The sequence below is a fragment of the Serinus canaria genome, chromosome 4 (genome assembly GCF_022539315.1).
Source record: "Serinus canaria isolate serCan28SL12 chromosome 4, serCan2020, whole genome shotgun sequence".
Taxonomy (NCBI): domain Eukaryota; kingdom Metazoa; phylum Chordata; class Aves; order Passeriformes; family Fringillidae; genus Serinus; species Serinus canaria.
Window position 1 is genome coordinate 26,500,713 of NC_066317.1, and position 17,978 is coordinate 26,518,690.

At 44.8% G+C, this 17,978-nt stretch overlaps 1 protein-coding gene across 4 annotated transcripts in view; it reads right to left on the reverse strand.

Moving 5' to 3' along the window:
* Positions 1-8,741: 8,741 nt before the first annotated feature.
* The window catches only part of SLC20A2 (solute carrier family 20 member 2), a 57,345-nt gene continuing 48,108 nt past the window's right edge, over positions 8,742-17,978 (reverse strand). For all 4 annotated transcript variants that reach the window (XM_018926775.3, XM_009101244.4, XM_018926778.3 and 1 more), the window contains 3 exons: positions 16,776-16,961; positions 15,966-16,050; positions 8,742-10,406 (listed from right to left, as the gene is read on the reverse strand). In XM_018926775.3, coding sequence (XP_018782320.1) covers positions 10,242-10,406; positions 15,966-16,050; positions 16,776-16,961 — 436 coding nt within the window. In that variant the 3' untranslated portion in view covers positions 8,742-10,241. The remainder of the gene's footprint in view (positions 10,407-15,965; positions 16,051-16,775; positions 16,962-17,978) is intronic.

The window sequence follows — 17,978 nt, forward strand, 5'->3', positions numbered from 1 at the left end:
CAAAGTGAACCGGGCAGGACAAAAAAATCAAACACATTCTCAAATTTGCATTTTTATGGCTCTTTTGAAATGACACATGTTGCCAAGTAATTTTTAACAGATTATTTATTTCTTAATGCTTGCTATTTACTAACTGCAAAAGGTGTAAAGACAGTAATTCCTGTTCCATTGAAAAATCTTTACCTCATTTAAAATTATTCATAAAAGTCCTAGGCATAAAAAACAATATATTTGTCTCAGCCCAAATTCCATAAGGGCAGTTTTTTTAAATGAAATACACTTTCTGGCAGGGCTCTGTTGCCCAGTGACCTGTCTGTGTGCTGCACCCTGGTGCTGCAGGGAAGGACGACACACACACACAAGAATCCACCACTACCACCACGGCCGCCTCATGAGCACCAGCAGGGAATCAGAGCAGTGTAGGGGGGTGGTATTTGCTGGGCCCCCAGGACGAAGGAGGAACTGATGCATCTATGTTCTTAGAAGGCTAATTTATTATTTTATGATATTATATTATATTATATTATATTATATTATATTATATTATATTATATTATATTATATTATATTATATTATATTATATTATATTATATTATATTATATTATATTATATTAAAGAATGCCATACTAAAACTATACTAAAGAGTAGAGAAAGGATACTTACAGAAGGCTTTACTAATGAAAAACTCGTGACTGACTCCTCAGAGTCCTGACACAGCTGGACTGGGATTGGTCATTAAGTAAAAAACAACTCACATGAAACCAATCAAACCTGTTGGATAAACTATCTCCAACCACATTCCAAAGCAGCAAAAACAGGAGAAGCAAACAGATAATTATTGCTTTCATTCTTCTCTGAGGCTTCTCAGCTTCTCAGAAGAAGAATCCTGGCCAAAGAGGATTTTTCAGAAAATATGATTGTGACAGTATGGGAGTCCCTGAAGCACCACATTCCAGCTGGAAATTGTCCAGCTGATCTCCTCACCCAACTGCTCCTGTTAATGCTTTAATAACCTTCTGGGATATTTCTGGCCGGTTACCCCTCCTACCACCAGGGTCCCTCCTCCCACTGGTTTCTTCTCCCCAGTGCAGCACCACATGGTCCAGGGTGGGGGGACAATGATGAGGATGATGACAAAAGACTTGGGGAAGGCAGCAGCTGCCAGGATTCAGATCTGCTCAGGCCTGCCCTGAGCCCCCCACTCCTCCAGCCATCGGAGCAGCGCTGGCACTGGGCTGTGTAGAGACTTGGGAAGTGCCTTTTGTCCCCAGACCTCCCCAGGATCAGCCAGGGAGCCTCAGGGCTGAGCCAAACACGCAGGGTCAGGACTCTGCTGCCAGCCTGGGAAGAGCAGCACAGTCCTGGTTCCACACTCAAAGCAGAACCACAGAACATTCCGAGTTGGAAAGGACCCGCAAGGACCTCGGAGTCCAACTCTTCAGTGAGTGACCCACTCAGGGATCAAAGCCAAAACCTGGCACTTCCAGCATCAGGCTCTCACCAGCTGTATCCCAGCACTGGGCTCTGTCTAAGTTTCTGAGCACAGCAGCACAGGACTTGGTCTCCTGTATTCCAAGCCCCAGATCTGACCAATGAACCTCCTCTCAACCCTAAAGCTGCTCCAGTTAATCCCCATTTCTCAAACCACAGGATTTAGCCACAGTTTTTTGGCCTCCAAGTTGGCCAAATGAGTCTAGTTCCAAGTCCCCAAAAAACACATGACTTGGTGTCTGTTTCCAAGCTCAACAGTGCAGAACTTGGTCTCCAATTTTCTAACCCCAAAACTGCCCAAATGAGCCAGTTTCCAAGCCCCAGCAATGCAGGACTTCAGGACAGTTTTTCAAGAAGTAAAACATAATACTTGATATCAGCTTTCAAAACCTTAAACTGCCTCAGATGAGTCTGGTTTCAAATTTGTGAAACACAAGACTCCTTTTGTTTTTCAAGCCCCCTCAAAATCTCAACTTACTGTTTCTAAGCCTAAGCCTAGCCAGTTTGGAACAGCCTCGCTAGTTGCCTCAGGGCAGATGAAAGGGAAAGGTAAATTCAATTAAAACTTCATCTGAGCCAACTTCATAATTTCTAAGGCAGTGAAGAGAGGCAGGCAGTGTCCATCCTGCTGCTGCTCTGCCACTGGGATTTCTGCTTCCAACACTGCCTTCAGCCCTTCTTTGACACAACCCCACTAGCAGCAAACCCCAGACCAGCTAGCACAGCCTGGCTGTGTCCTTTTATATCCCTGACCCCAGTCTGACATTTCTGAGCCAAAATTCCCTGCTCTGGCACGGCTGGAAGCAATGCAGGGGGGAGGAGGGAGGATCTCCTGGTGTCCCCATAGATGTGTACGGATTTCACCAACCATGCACTACCAGCATGTCCCAGTGACAGCTGCAGTTTCCCTTCTGGGTTGATTTGGGCTGCATTTAAATCAGTATCATCTGCAGGAACAGGTCCTGCTGATGCTCAGAAGGCTCATTAGGGAGCTGCTGGTTTCTGTCAGGTGGGACACACACCTCTCTCCGTGGTAATTGGTCTTTGGGAGACTAAAAAGGGTAAACTGTTATACAAGCCTGAGAGCCTCAAAGCTTGCTGAACCCACAGACATTTGTCCCTGTAGCTACAGCCCCAGCAAGCCCAGACACAGAGCTCTTTCCCACTTAGTGTTGTGGTGGCACATCAATAGTTGTCACTCGTTTTTGATGGATGAAAAGGTGGCATTTTAGTGGACACTTGGCCTCCTGTGTTTCATAGGCTTGAGCTGGAGGCTCAGTGCTTTGCAAAGTCCTTTCTTTCTGTACCACCTGATGGCACACTTGCATCAGCACTCTGCAGGCTGAAGGCAGCACGAGTCAACCAGCACATCCTGCCCAAAGTTGTTTCTTCTGCATCATGAATGTACCTGTTCAATTGATTAAAGCATCCAGCACGGGAGTATTGAGTAAAAATAAGCAAGGTGTACAAAATAATTATGAAAAAAAGCCCTGTATTTTGCAATTTTTATCCCATATCATACCTGGATAATTAGGGGCTTTTTTTCAGTTGATTTGGTAAGAAATTTGTCATTGCCTTACTGAGACTTGATTCCCAAGGATGAGAAATTTTCCTTGCCCTCTATGAGAAGGTTTGTAGCAGACTTTGTAGCATACAAACAAATGCAGTTTGTAACAAACTGCATTTGTTACTAAACTGTAAATGGAAATTAATATCTGTCCTCCAGGTAATACAATTATGACCCAACTATATACCAAAGAAACAAACTCCAGTGGGCCATGTAAGAGTGTAAATTGTTATCATGGAATATTTGGGGTTGGAAGGGCCCTTAAAGGTCATCTAAGTAATCACATTTGCCAGGTACCACTGGAGGGTTATCAATACATCAGCAAATGTTGCAGATGGTTACAGACCAGGTAGAACAACTTGCTGGTCTGATGGATTTTATGACTTTGTGAAAAAATTTATTAAAATATTTATTAGCTCTTTATATGCAGAATCTTAATGGAGGATGTAAACAAGCTGTATCTGAACTTCAGCATCTCCCAGTGAGAGCCTCTCAGAGAGAGGTTCTGAAGCATTTCCTGTCCTGACTTCCTCCATTACCCACTGAATGGCATTGCCTGTGATAATTACAGCTTCAGGAAAAATAGCTGCTAAACAATGATAGCAGAAAAGCCCTACAGCCATTTTCTCAATTAAATTAAGTGGAAATTTAGTCCTTGAGTACTGCTTCTGAAACTGGCGGAGCAGAGTAAGAGGAAGCACCCTGGTGGTTGGAGGATAACGAGGGCAGGAGCAAGACTGCTCAGTCTGCTCTGTGACCATCTCTCTGTGCCCCATCATCTGAAAAGTCAGTGGCCCCCTCTGCCCTAGAGCTAATGTTGGAATGAGAATAAAACCAGCAGATTGCCAGCTGAATCTACTCTAACAGAGGCCCCTTAAAGCTGGTGAATTTTGAGGAAGGCCATTGGCATCTCTCTAGCAATGTTCCTCTTCTGGTTTTGGATCAGCAGCTTGTGTTTCTGCCATTATTTGTCTCAGCCACAACCTCTTGATCTCTGAAGGCTATTTTGGTATTGTTAGTGTGCCCTTCCCACCTCATTTATTTCTATCCTTTCTGTTTATCCTGGTACTTGTGCTTTTTATCAACACCATCTGCAGACTCCTCATATTTGTAACTGGTTCTTCCAAATTAGAAATGAAAGGATGAAGCAAACAAGTAAGTCTTTGCCAAATACATATGACAAATGATGTGAATCCAGGAGATTTTCTTCAAAAGAGGTCTAAAAGCATTTACTCCAGCCTTCATAAAGGAAAGGAAACTGCCTTAATTAACATTATTTGGGATAGGAATAGGAAGGACAGTATTTTATGGAAGAGAACAGCCTGCAAGTTGATAAAGCCTTTTAACCTCTTTCTGCAGTGCTTAGAAACTTTACCCCAAATATAAGAAAAAGTTTTTAGCTGACCTTTACATAATGGAGCTCTTGAACTGTTGTCTCAAAGATTCAGGTCAGAGATTTCTGCATCCAAATCGTTCTAAATGCTCAGAAAAAAAAATACCTAAAGCTTTGGAAAGCAGCAAAAGCAGCACATGGCTGTGACCTAAAAAATTCAGGTGCATTCACCTTTGTCTACCATACAAAGCTCGTCCACAGAACTGAATGTGTGACATTGTCCCCATAAAGTGACCAAGCCCTTCATGGTCCTCGGGTCTAGCCTCAAGTTCTCTTTCTCCCTTTCGTAATTTCTCGTGCAAGGTCCACAGTGGTTTTGGTGTATTTTGAGCAGCACTTGACCCCAGAACTGACAGGCAGTTTATCAGTGCAACAAAGCATCTCTGTTCTCACAGGAAACAGAAGCAGTCATCTGTCAGAAAGCAGCCAAGACTTCCTGCAGGTTGTCATGCAAAGTCAGAGACTGAGAGGAGAGGGATTGTCAGCTTTACCTTGATAAGCCCATGAGTGTGAAAGACATGTCACATGCAATTTCCATTACAGAGATCACCAGGATTCCATGAGAAGCAAGAATAAGAGGGAAAATCAGGCATACAGAAAATTATTCAGACCAAGAACTTTGGGCAGTTCCAGGTGCGCCTGTTTTCCATAGGAATTAAAAGGATTCTCAACATTGTCTTGCAAGATCAAGAGAAGATCATCCATTACAAAGTACATCAAGATAGCAAGGTAACATTTTCAGATTAAACTTCCTGTATTTTTTCCCCTCCAGCAAAAAAAGGAGAGATAAATTCTCTCACAGTCAGAAAGCAGTTTTAGTATCATCCAAAAATGCTTTAGTGCTTTCCACTCAGAGCCATCTCCCTGTTTCACCTAGGAGCAGTGTACTACACCCTCCTTGCCTTTCCCTGACACTGGCAACTTGATCTGCAGATACAAGCAGCTGGTCCCTTTGTGCCAGGGGAAGGATATGGACTGGTGGGGTATCCCTAGTTAGTGAACAAAGTTGGCCTTCAGAGGCAGAGAACCCCAGCTGTCCTTACAATGAGAGACCAGGAACAAGCTCTTCAGCAGCAACTTGAACTCTGTAAGCTGCAGGAACTGCTCCCAGCAAAGGCACTGGCATGCACCGTGCCGAAATGTGGGATGATCCATCCAGGGGCTGGCTGCAGCTGGGCAATGGAGAGGACTGGCCATCAGCTGGACACCTGCCACTCCTTTTTCTCTTCTGAAGCACAGCAATGAATAATGATCTACAGTAAATATTTGCACTGCAGTAGCACATGTCACGTCCTTGAACTTAGGGTTTATCAGATGAGATGTCATCTTCCTGAAGTTGGGTGTTTATTGTCAGCTGGGGCAGATGTAAGGAGCCACGAAACTCAGACCTTGTTTGTGCTTGGTTTCCAGGCTCTGACTTTGTTTTGAAGCTGGTTGCAGTTAAGGAAGGAAACAAGCTTTTGTTATTCACATTCACCTTCTCACACAAAAAACCTCTGCACCTGCAAGCTGGCAGCAGCACAGCATATTTGTACAAGTTAAAAATACTATTTCACCTTGGAAAAATTATACCCCTTTGAAAACTGCAATTAGCTGACTAAGTGGTATAATATGCTTATAAAATCTTTCAGACCAATGCTACCCCTGGACAAAGTGTTTGCTCATCAGTACAGTGCTGAAATAGCCCCACTGCCAAAAGTCAGTGATGCTTAAAAAAAAAAAAAAAAAAAAAAAAAAAGCCTAGCTTTAAGAACTCAAGTGACAGACTGGTTTACTTTTCCAAGACAAATAGAAGAAAATTCTTCTTGTATCAATCAGTGTGAAAATGTCATTTAATTCAGTGCAACAGTAATACCTTTTTCTCCTAGAACCTAAGATATTGGAAATAAAACTGAGTGTGCAAGATTTAGTGACTTGTAATAACTAAATTATAAATAACTAAATATTTGTATTTACAATTTTCACCTGGAAAGAGCACAACCCACATTTTTGTTATGTATAATTCATTTCTGCTCTGCTTTACTGCTTAGAAAAAGGAGGCTCATGAAGCTTCACATTGGCCATAAAAACCTTACTCCAGTTTTCTTTTTGGAAACCAGCAGGTGGAGTCAATGCTCCATCAAACCAACCATCAGGGTCACTAAAGCAAGCTCCACAAACGGAGGAACACAAAACCAAGGCTCCTTAAACTTTAAGAAAAGAAACCCAAAACCATAATAAACCACTTTCCCCATCATCTACCTTTTCTAGAGAAGCAAAAGCTAATTCAAACACTCTTCTGCCCTCCAAAAATGTGGATCTGTCCACCAGCATCATCCTGCAGTCCAGGAGCACCTAGGTCCCAGGATAGGAAATCTCTCAAAGCAAGCCAGGTCTCTCTACCACAAACAAAGGACTCTGTGCCTTTGCTTTGTCCTGCTCCCTGCACCTCCCCACTGCATCTCCTGGCCTCTCTCACCTCACATATCCCACAAGGAGCACTTAGTGATCAGCTCCAGAAGAAACCTCAGTGCCTGTGGCACGGGCAGAGCTCGGAGCAGTCATGAGCACGCAGGGCACTCACCTTGGAGGTGGGAGACCAGCAGCAGGGAGCTGCCAAAACAGGGCTGCTGTGCTGGAGAGGACAGACCAGGATGCACAAGGCACCATGCCACAGCAACTTCACCATCACAGGGCACTCAGCCAAGCAGCACGAGCAGAGCTAGTGGCAATAGCACGTCCCAGCATCATCCCAGCGACCATCAGACTTGCAAAGGCAAAGCAACTCCCAGGGCAAACCATGAAATCTGGTAGTGGGGTGAAAGCTGGAGGCAGGAGGAGAGGTAGATGAGGGTAATTAGTCTATTAGCACCTCCACTCTGCCAGCTGGTTCTCCTCAGGCTCCTTTGAGCCAGATTTACCACTGGTCTATGAGGCCCAGAATTCTGAAATTCAGGCTGCATTTCCTTGGCTAAAACACTTTCTGCTTGTAATAAATGTTTCCATCAGCCTTCTGTCTCTCTTCTGACCTGTTTCTTGTGCTCACTTTTCCTGCAGCCCCAGCAGCCTGTGCACACTCCTCCCCAGCACGCAGCAAGGTCTGCCTGGTGACAGCTTGTGCTGGGTGCTGCCTGGGAGGAGTGAGCCACTGTGAGCCACGGTGGGAAGAGCTCTGTCAGGGGACAGGGCAGCCCTGCAGGGTGCAGATCCCGAGTCTCTGACAAGGTCTATCAGCATCTGCTTGTTAAACAGACCTTGGCTGAACAAGCTCAGCTCTCCAGCCCCCCGAGCTCTGATGCTGCTGAAAAAATGCAAACCCCCCACTATCTCTTGAGCTGAAAACAGACCTATTTTGATTGCTGCCTGAGCAAAGGGAGTTTTAACTGTGCCCATATTTGCACCATGTTTCACCAGCTGTGCAGATTCTGCTTCTCTGGGGTGTCAAAGGACACCTCAGTGGTGTGAAGAAAGTGCTTTTGGATTCTCCATCTCCTTCCACAGTGAAGGTTATTGTAGCTGGGGCAGGAATATTTTGGAGGTCCTTTCTTGCCAGCCATTTCCCTCACAGCAGTTTTATTTATACATGAGTGTGTTGACAGACACCCAGCTGTGTGTGCTGGGGGATTATCACACATCCCCAGAGCTGGCACAGCCCTCTGCCTGCTGCCTGTGTCTGGCAGGCCTGCAGCTGAGCCCCTGACACTGGAGTGAGAGAACTCTGGATTGTCTCTGCAGATAAAACAAGGTGGGAAGCTGCTGGGCCACTGGGCAGGCATTTCTTTATGCAAGTGCTAAGATGAGGTGAGCTCTTCCACCCTTTACCACAGGTCCCAGATTTTCTCTGTGCATTTACTGACCGCTCTGGTGATTCAGCTGCTGCCCACCCATCCCACCCATCTGCCAGCACTATTTATACCACAGCTCTAGGGTTTCAGAGGGGTTGGAAACAGAGCACCACGGTGCCATGGCAATGGGGATGCTTCCAGAGCCCCAGGAAGAGAGCCAGGGTGAGGGAGGCAGTTGGAGGCAGCGAGTGCCCAGGGAATGTGTCTGAAGCAGCCCACGAGCTCCCAAGGCTCGACCGAGAGACGCCTGTGAGCCAAGCCCGGGCAGAGCCAGGCTGGGCACTGGGGCTGCCAGGACAGCAGGGAGAAAAGGGAGGTTTTGTCAGAGCCACACAGAGCATGGTTTGATCCCACTGACCACAGCACACAAAGGACAAAGGGCGGCAGATGCCAAGGAGTAGGCTTTAGCTGCCTGGGGAGCCTTCCCATTGCAGCTGAGTAACACTCCAAAAACGCAAGAGGCAGTTACAGGGGCTGTTTATCATTTTATTATAAATTTGGTATGAATGACCAATGGAAAAATCACAATGGAGTACCAAGAACATTTTATCAAAATTTTAGCAGCATTTAAACAGTAATATATTCCCAACCTCCTCTGGGCACCCCTTGCCCTTTGCCTCCCACGCATAACTCAGCAACCTTCCCTCAAATGTGCTTTCCAAAGGCGTGCAGGGGGTGTAGCTGGCCGTTCTCCCCTGAGCTGCCATGAAAAAAATCTCATCCCAAATGCTGGTTTACCATTCAAACTCCATCCACACAGGGCCAGGCTCCCGTCCCCTCCTTGCTGCAGGCAGCACAGCAGGAGGCTGGCTGGCTGTGGCTGGCACGGGACTTGCCAGGGGGGAGGCAGCACCTGCTCACGTCCTCCCTGCATGGATCAGCACTCCTGTGGGCGCCCATTACCTCCAGGCACAAATCCAGGGCTGAGCCCTCTCCCGCCCTCTGCTGCCCGTCACTTCTGCACGCAGGGGTGCTCCACGGCCCCGCTCCTGTACCTGAGAGTGTGTGCTTGTGTCTGCATGGAGAGAGGAGGGAGGCTGGCACTCTGTCCTCCCGCAGGAACCGAGAGCAGGGAAACCGGGAGCTGAGACTCGAAGGGGGAAGGTGGAAGGTGAGCAGTGAGATACCCAAGTATCAACCCACAAGATGATGTCAGTCTACTATCAGCTAATGTGGAGAGCCATGGGCTGCCTACTAAGTACGAGAACTAATTTTTTGTGTGCGCTTTTTTTTTTTTTTAAGTTACATTAAGACATGAACAGTACTGTCCCAGCCTCACTGGCCAGGGCTTGGTGAAACAACGTTGAATCAGAGGTGGGGAAACACAACACACGTGGAGACAACAACATAGTATCGGCAAGCTATTCCCCTGCTTCTTTGGTACTTCCTAAACTTTCTTATCCAAAATATATAAGGGAAATGCACCATTTAAAAGTTACTGTTCATAAGTATTTACACAGCCATAACCATCACGCTATGATACACGAAAATCAATATGATATGAACAGTTATTTTATGAAAAGCACTTCTGCACATTTTATTTTGTTCCAGTATCTTAATAGCTTTAAAAAAGTCATGTATTACGCAGTCCTGTACCTCGTTCTTCTTTTATCAAATGGACAAGAAACATTTCCTAATCCATACTCTTCTTCAAAAGATTAAAAAATAGCCACCAAAATGATACACTATGTACAAATTTTACTAAATATTAAGTTCTAGGCAATTATTTTCACCCCACTGATGATATAACTTAGGTATTGTTACCTACTATATGCATATATATTTCTTTAATATATAAGAAATGGCACCACATCACCATGTCACCAATATGACACATTGTTATGTACAGTAGATAAGAAGTTAGGTATGGAAGATGGATCCTCTCTGACTGCTTCTTTCACGGGAACACTCCTCCCATCGGTCGTAGCTCGGCCATTTCCCCTTTTCCCAGCAGAGGAAGCTCCTCAGATGTAAGGCAGGATCCCGTACATCAGCAGCGCCATCACGCCGGCGCTGAACAAGCCGGCCACGGGCACAGTCACAAACCAGGCCAGGAAGATGTTGCGGAACAGGCGCCAGTCCACGGCTTTCTTGGAGCGGATCCAGCCCACGGCCACCACGGAACCAACCTTGGGAGCGTGGGGAAGAGAGAGGGAGACAGGGAGTGAGGGGTAGGTCTGAGCACCTGTAACATGCCCAGGCCACACCAATGCCAGTCAGCTGATACCAAGCGATGCCCTGAGATAAAGGAGCCCCTGAGGATCACAGCGGTGCTGTTCTGGTGTGGTGGCAGGGTGACACTTCCAGGATACTTAAACCTTTGGTTTTCAATGTTGTCCTATTTTTCGTGTGTCTTGGGGTCAGTCAAAGGCAATAAACTATGTTGGTGAGTTTTTCTCTGCCCTGCTCACTCCTACATGAGCCTTCAGTGCAACTGAGGCAGCCCTCCACCAGACTCAGTCCACGGGGGAGACAGCAAGTGTCCAGTGACTCTGGCCTGATTGTAGTTTAAATCAGGAAAACACCAGGAAAGCTGTTTTTAAGGCTCTGCTGGAGAGCATCACATGGGGCAGGCCAGTATGGATCCTGTCCCACTGCCTGTCCTCTTGCTGGTTTGGGATGCCCTGCCTGTTCTCCCAGCAGCTGCTGAGCCTCTCTGCAGCTCACAGCCCAGCACAGCGCTGACTCAAAACACCTCATCCATATTCCAGTATTGCAGGCTACAAACAGCATGGCAGTGGCGAGGTAAAAGGAGCTGAGGCCAGCTTGTGGCAGTGATGGTGGCTTGGCAGGGGGCAGAAAGACAGTGCAGGCTTAGACCCAGTACATCAAACACATCAATCTGAGCCCTGTGAGGGAAACCAGCCCTTTTGCACCAGCTGGCCAAGCAAAGCATCCAGAACTAAAATCCTGTCTTGCAGAAAAAGGCACCAGACTCTATTATGAGGCACTAACTGTGCAGTCACCAAGAAGATGGTGGGGAATGGATAAAACACCAAGATATCCTTCAAAGACACTGCTACCAGGGCAGCTGGGTAGGTCAGTGGTTTTGTAGACAAAACACACTGCGTTATGGGCAAAGCTGCAACCTTTTCTTCCTTCAAAGAAGAAGAAACAGCTCATAAACTCAGGTATAAACCCAGCATATCAGTTTTTAAGAAAAAAAACTGGACTGAGAAAAACATTTTCAATGAAAAATGATACAAAAATTTCAGAAAGACTTCATTTTCTTTCTGTCCTGGAAGTGCTTTCCATGCTGTTAGCAAAAACAGTGTAAATCTATTCAAAGTGCACGGTAAAGCAGCAAGAAATGTGGAAGAAATATCCTGTTTTGAAGGTAAGGAAACTCCAAGACACAGCTGGGCATGTGCTCCCTGAAGTGCCATTTCTGCCTCCCTGCTTATTTTCTTAATGGGAGTATCAGTCCCTGCCTATAGATCAAAAGATGGGTTGCTCCCCTTGTACAGAGCCAGGAAAATGATACATGCCAGGAGTACAGGGAATCAGGGAAAGATTCCCTGGGGATATAAAATCTGCATGCTTTGCTAACACCTGTTTAGCTTCTAACTGCTTAACATTTCTTTTTGGAGAAGAGTTACTTGCGGAAGACCCTGTAACTCTAGGGTGCCTGTGACAGAACAGGGGAAAACTAAACTCGATATTCTATGACCAATAAGGTCTCTGTTGAAAGTTTGACCCAATAAGGAAATTTGTTAGATACTATTTCATCTGAATACTCCTGGAGTGAACAATATGCTGTTCTACAAGTAGGAGGAGTACGTGTGTTTAGGAGGTGGAGGTGTATCTAGGTGAAGAGGAACCCCACACTTGTGACTAGATCAAAGCATTAACCCAAGGAAACAGCATTTGGGTTTTCAGCAGTTCAGCTGTAAGGCTCAGCTTTACATTTGGTGTGTGTAACTCATTGAGCAAGGCTGCAGTCTACGTACACTAATCTCTGAGTCCTTCCTGAAATTCAAATGGTATCAGCAATGATGGCATTGGCAATCTGTTTTAAACATTATTAAAGTTTAGTTTATTAATAGTGATTTTTGATAGACTAGAGGTTAGGAGAGTAGCTAATCCTTGGGTGTAGGCACACTACACCTTCTGTAGAATTTCAGATGGTATCTACTTTGAGATTGGTTTGAAACCAGTGCAGTTTGCCTTCAGTATGCTCTGCTTAAAGCATTACAGAAATGCTTTTGGCTCTCTTGTTCCTGTGCAATGCTGTATAATAAGAACACACAGAACATGATAATTCAATCATAGCAACGGAGAATATTTTTCAAAACCGCAAAATCATAATGGCAAAATGGAGCTGACAGAATGACCTCAGCAAAGTCACTTTTGCAGAGGAAAAGCATTTAACTGCTGCACTCTAATTTTATCTTACATGAACACACTCTGCTACAGCTAAGAAATGCCTATTTCTAAACCTTCAATCTGAGAACAAAACACAGGCACTCTAAGACTCAGTATGATCATCTGCCCACCTGGGCAGCTGAAAGGGAAGGTATGCGTTCCCACCACACTGGCTTTTCACTGCTAAATCCCAGGGAGGTTGAACTGGGGCAGCCAGAGCAATGTGGCTACTGCATTCAGACCCACAAATTCTTTGGGAGGCTCAAAAGATTAGGTCTTTCTTCCAAGCCCTCTTGACTTGGAGGTTTTCAAGGGTCTTTCCTCTCCCCTTAGACTACAGCAAAGATGAAGGTGCAGTTCAGGCTCCCAGCAGGCACTGAGAGTGAAAAAGCTGCTCAGCCATAGATGTGGGACAGGCACATGAGCCAGTGACCACCTCATGTAGAACAAAGGCCCTGGTTTAGGAACAAAGGCAGGTTCTGATCTGAGAGGGCTTGACAAACCTTCCTCAGAAGCTAAATGCTTTTACTCCTGCTACCAACCTCCAGTTGTCACTGCATCTGCCATGAGATCTGAAAACTGCTGCTCAGAGCTTCATACTTGGTCTCCATTTTTCATTACAGTCTACTGTTTCACCTCAAAAAGGTTTCATGCTGCTCCTTATTTGCCTTATCAGTTTATCCAGCTGCTGCACATTCAGAAGACTGATACCCCTTCAGCAGGGCTTCCACTAAAGCAAATGCTATTTTGCAGTGGGAAAAGAATAATTCCCAATCCCTGATGCTGGAGGCTCAAGATTAGGCTCACCTCAAACCTGTTTTCTTTCAGATTTCTAAGGCAAAGTAACTTTTCTGCTGATTTTTAAGAAGGCATTTTTGACTCAGTGGCTGACAGCACTTTCAGCGAGGCATTTTCACATGGAGCAAATGATATTTAACAATTCTTTTATTCCTTCCCTGGCCCTCAAAGAAAGCAAGGAATACAAGAATACATCATTTACAAGTGTTTGCTTTATCTTGTGCTGCTCACTTAGGATCTTTCAACTCAGGATCTCATTTTGCTGAAACACAGAGTCAGTTATAACAACATGACATCCCTGGAACAGTCTAATCCTATTGCAAAGTGGATCTTCCCATTAAGAATGATCCATCTAATGAGATACAGCAAGATACAGGGAGCAGACACAGACTAACCACATTAGCTGCTTTTATGGAAGTATTTTTTAAAAAGAACTATTTTGCTCTGCAGTTAGAAAAGACCAAGCTTTTAGCTGCATTGAGTGAATGAATACCCCTCTCATTAGCTTCTGGCTCCCAAGACATTTTCTTTTTAAATTCAGTCTATTTGTTTGAACCAAAGTATGTTTTCTCTTTTACAACAGTTGGCTAGAAGTGTTTCAGGCACGCAACAGGGATAATCAAAGCTGTATTATTCTCCCTGGCAAATTCTTCATCATGCATTTGATATACCAGTCAGCCTAAAGGGAGGTGGTTTCAGGCTAGCATTTTTAAGTGGATAACATTGTTATTATTTTTCCCCTCCCTGCTTGATTCAGAGGAACCAGAGTTCTGTCAATGCCAGGAAATCTGAACAGCCTTTCAGAGCAGCTCAGTCTTGGCTGCTTCTCAAAGAGCACCAGGGTAGAAGAAATAAATGATTTTGCAATAGGGGAAGGTTTTCTGAAGAAATGGTAGGCACTAGAAAAAGGCCAATTGAACCAACTTTGGGCATTTTGCAGGATGTGTGGATTTCATTGACTCTTTTACTGGAAAGCAGGTCAATGTCACAGGCAAGGCTGCCAGGCTTCTTTGCCAGCCTGCCTGCCATGCCATGGAGCAGTTATCCCCGGAAACCTGCCTGTCCCAGCCCCAGCCAGGGGCTCCTAGCTCCCCAGGGTGCAGCAGTGAATCCCACAAGGACTATCTTTTTTTAGGAGTTGGTCTTGGTGGCATGCAATGACGCAGAGGGACTGCCATTCTGGGGTCTCTGATTTTGGAGGGGCTTCCCCACATCCTGCCAGACGGTGAAAGAAACAAACAGCTCTGCATGTCCAGGAGCCTGACAGTCCATGGAGAAACAAAGGAAAAAAGACAGGATATTTGACCTGAGAATTTCCCAGGGAATAAAATTCCTAATTCCCATTATGATCTTCCAGTAGTGTAAACGTCCACATGCTCCCTCATGTCTACAAGCTATAAAAATACCTTCATGACACAATTAAATTGTGCTCATTACTCAGCCTGTATCTATACTACAAAGTGCTCTTTAAAGAAAAAAAAAAAACAAAAAAGCAAAGTACCTTGTTCAAAGGACTAATTACAAGGGCCAGATTCTGTACTACAATGCACAAAAGTGAGGACAAGTTGGTTTAAAAGAAGAGAGACATTAAAATATTAGCTTAATGATGTAGCAGTGTTTTTCATACAGGTGGTTTTAAAATACACATAACTGGGTTCACACAGACTACGAATCTACGTTATTTTAACATGTCTATATTAGTTCAATACAACCACGTAGGGGGGTGAAAGACAGTCCAGACTTTTGTGCAATTAGTTATGATGCTGACTTTGCTTGGCTGTACTGCCTTTAAAAGTGGGCCCTGTTATTTTGCGGTCACGGTCTGCAGGGCATGGCACAGTGAAGGCAATCTGCAACAGTCGGTATCTCCCAGATTTTGTTATGGTTTGTCCTAGTGATGTGATTTACTGATAGTATCACTGCAAACTCCAATACCTTGCAATGGGTGGAGCTTATTGGAATACCCACATTTGAGGCTACAAGTACCGTTAGCGCACACATTACTTCAATGCAAAATCCACTGTGAAGAAATAAAAAAAAAAAAAAAAAGACAGATGGAAAACCTGTAGTAAAAGAGTTATATGCAGGAAATCCCATGCCATGCACTTATCAAGAAAGTCAAATATAAATGATGAATGGTGCGCAGCCTCTGAACAAGGGAGAAATGTTACCCGACCAGGTTCAAATGGCACCGTCAGAGGAAACCAGGCTCTTCCTCGCAATCATTCGCTTTAAAATTGAGGTCAGGCTTTTGTAAGCACTATTTTTCTTCACCAGCAGCTATGGAGTTTATGCTGTGGCCAATTCCAGTGACTTTATTGTGACAACTCCAACGTATTTTCTGGAAGCCTGATTACTTTCCCACATTGCTGGTGTGACTGAGATGTGCTGAGGCACCCCTACCTAACCATCCTCTGTCAGTGGCTGTTTTCCCCTCACCGTGCCATTATCCCTGGCTCGAGCAGCACAATTTTAAGATGAATAGTCCAGACTGCCTTGACTGCAGTCGCTGGGCAAAGGCATACCTTGCAGTGTGTAGTACTGACAGGAAGTCCAACATTGGAAGCTACCACAACTGTGAACGCCGAAGCCAACTCAATAGTGAATCCACTGCGGGAAGCATAAGAAAACACTTCACAATCACTCTTTGCATCAGCTCGGACTGATACCATGCAGCGTGCCAAAGTCTTACCCGTTTCTTCTTTCGACTCTTTTATCTCCAACTGATTTTTGGTCATGTGAGTAAGTTAAGAGAACAAGAAAGGGCTGAACAATGGGAAGGGCACAGGCTAGTCATCTGCAGTACCCCATCTGCGCGGCTCACTGCGCCAGAGACCTTCTCTACTCTGCGCCGCGGCGGATCGTGCCTAATTAGTAACTCGGTTAAGCACCAGCAGAGGTCGAGTAGGCATTAAAGATGAAAATTACTGTAATGAATACATATGGGTCTAATGGTCCCAATCACACTGGGAAAGCCACTGTAATCTTGCCATTTCCAAATGCAACTTCTACCACACTAATTAGGGTCATCAGCAGAAGGCTCTGCTGTCTGTTCATGCAGACCTCTATGCCTTAAACACAATTCAGTATTACAGGGTTATCCTTTTTCCTTTCTCTCTTTCTTTTTCTCATGCTTTCTTTTTCTCCTTTTTTGCTTATTTCTTTCATTTTTCTTTTTAGAAAGACAGAGAAGTCAAAGCCAGGTTATCATTAAAATCAAAGCACAGCAAATCCAGCAGACTGCATTACATTACAAACAAAATACTGGAACAGCAATTTCTCAGACTGGCTCACACACAAAGTTCACACAACCACAACGACACCTGTGGACCTACCTTGACGGTGTGATTGGAGTGAGGTCTTTACCCATAGTCTGGATAACTCTTCTTCCCCAGACCCAGAGGCCCACACAGATGCCAACACCTCCATAGAACAGCAGCCAGATGGGAGTTGATGCTTCCTGCATTACGGCACCTTGCTCGTAGATAAGCCAGAGTGCGACAAGGGGACCGATGGCATTGCTGGAGAAACAGAAACGAGTCACCTGAGTCACAAAAATGCACAGAGCTGCCTTGAAAGAAGTCTGTTATTTTCTGCACAGTTTTTCTTCATCATGGGTACAGCACTACTCTGACTTGACCCTACAGGCAACACCCTTTCTCACTTGGAAAGGGTGCAGCAGGAGACTCTTATCAAGTTGCTCTTTCAGTTGTCACTTCTTCACTGATAACCAGAGCAAGGCCTGAAAGAAATTTCTCTTTTACAAATAGTTTCCTGAAATGTCAGAGTTGGAAGTGCCTTGTTATGTTTGTTCTGTGACAAAAATCAGGATTTTCAGTACCACCCTGAAACCTCAAATTTACCAATTTTACCAATACCTCAAGATTTACCAATTCAGGAGCTGTGCATCTTTAAAATTCAAGTATCAAATCAGCTTTTATCAAAGAGAGGAAAATAACGAGCAAAATTACCATCATGGACAAGAATACAGATATCTAGTTTGACAGCCTATAACGTTTGGGATATGATCCGAGTGCAGCTGGGAGGGTGACTTAGTTATCTTCAAAGGTGTAGAGTGAGTTGGACTGGATCAGAGGGGAGCCTTTGGTGACACAGAGCTGAAGTAAGCCCTTTTTGCTGCTACTATCTGGAAAAACATTGGAAGTCAGCAATACTGAAGTCCCCACTCTTAATACAGGTCATCTGAGACTGGTGTCCGGAGTCAGACTTCTGGCTCTGTTTATTCTAAAAAAGCATCAAGTTTCTAGACAGAAACTTCTAGCTAGAAGAAAAACTTGAAAGTCAGTATCCAATTACTTTGGAGGCTTAAATACTAAAAAGCAGATAAGAATTTCAACATCCCTTTTGTTTAGCTCTTACTAAACCAAGTAGCTGCTTGCCTTGCTGAGCAGCATTTATTCATTCACCACGTAACTTGTGAAGCAGTCCTATATTTATGTCTAAATAATAGTGAGAAGAGCAGAACAAACCTGACCAATGTCATTCCAAAAATCTGAAAACTATCAGGGAAGCTCCCC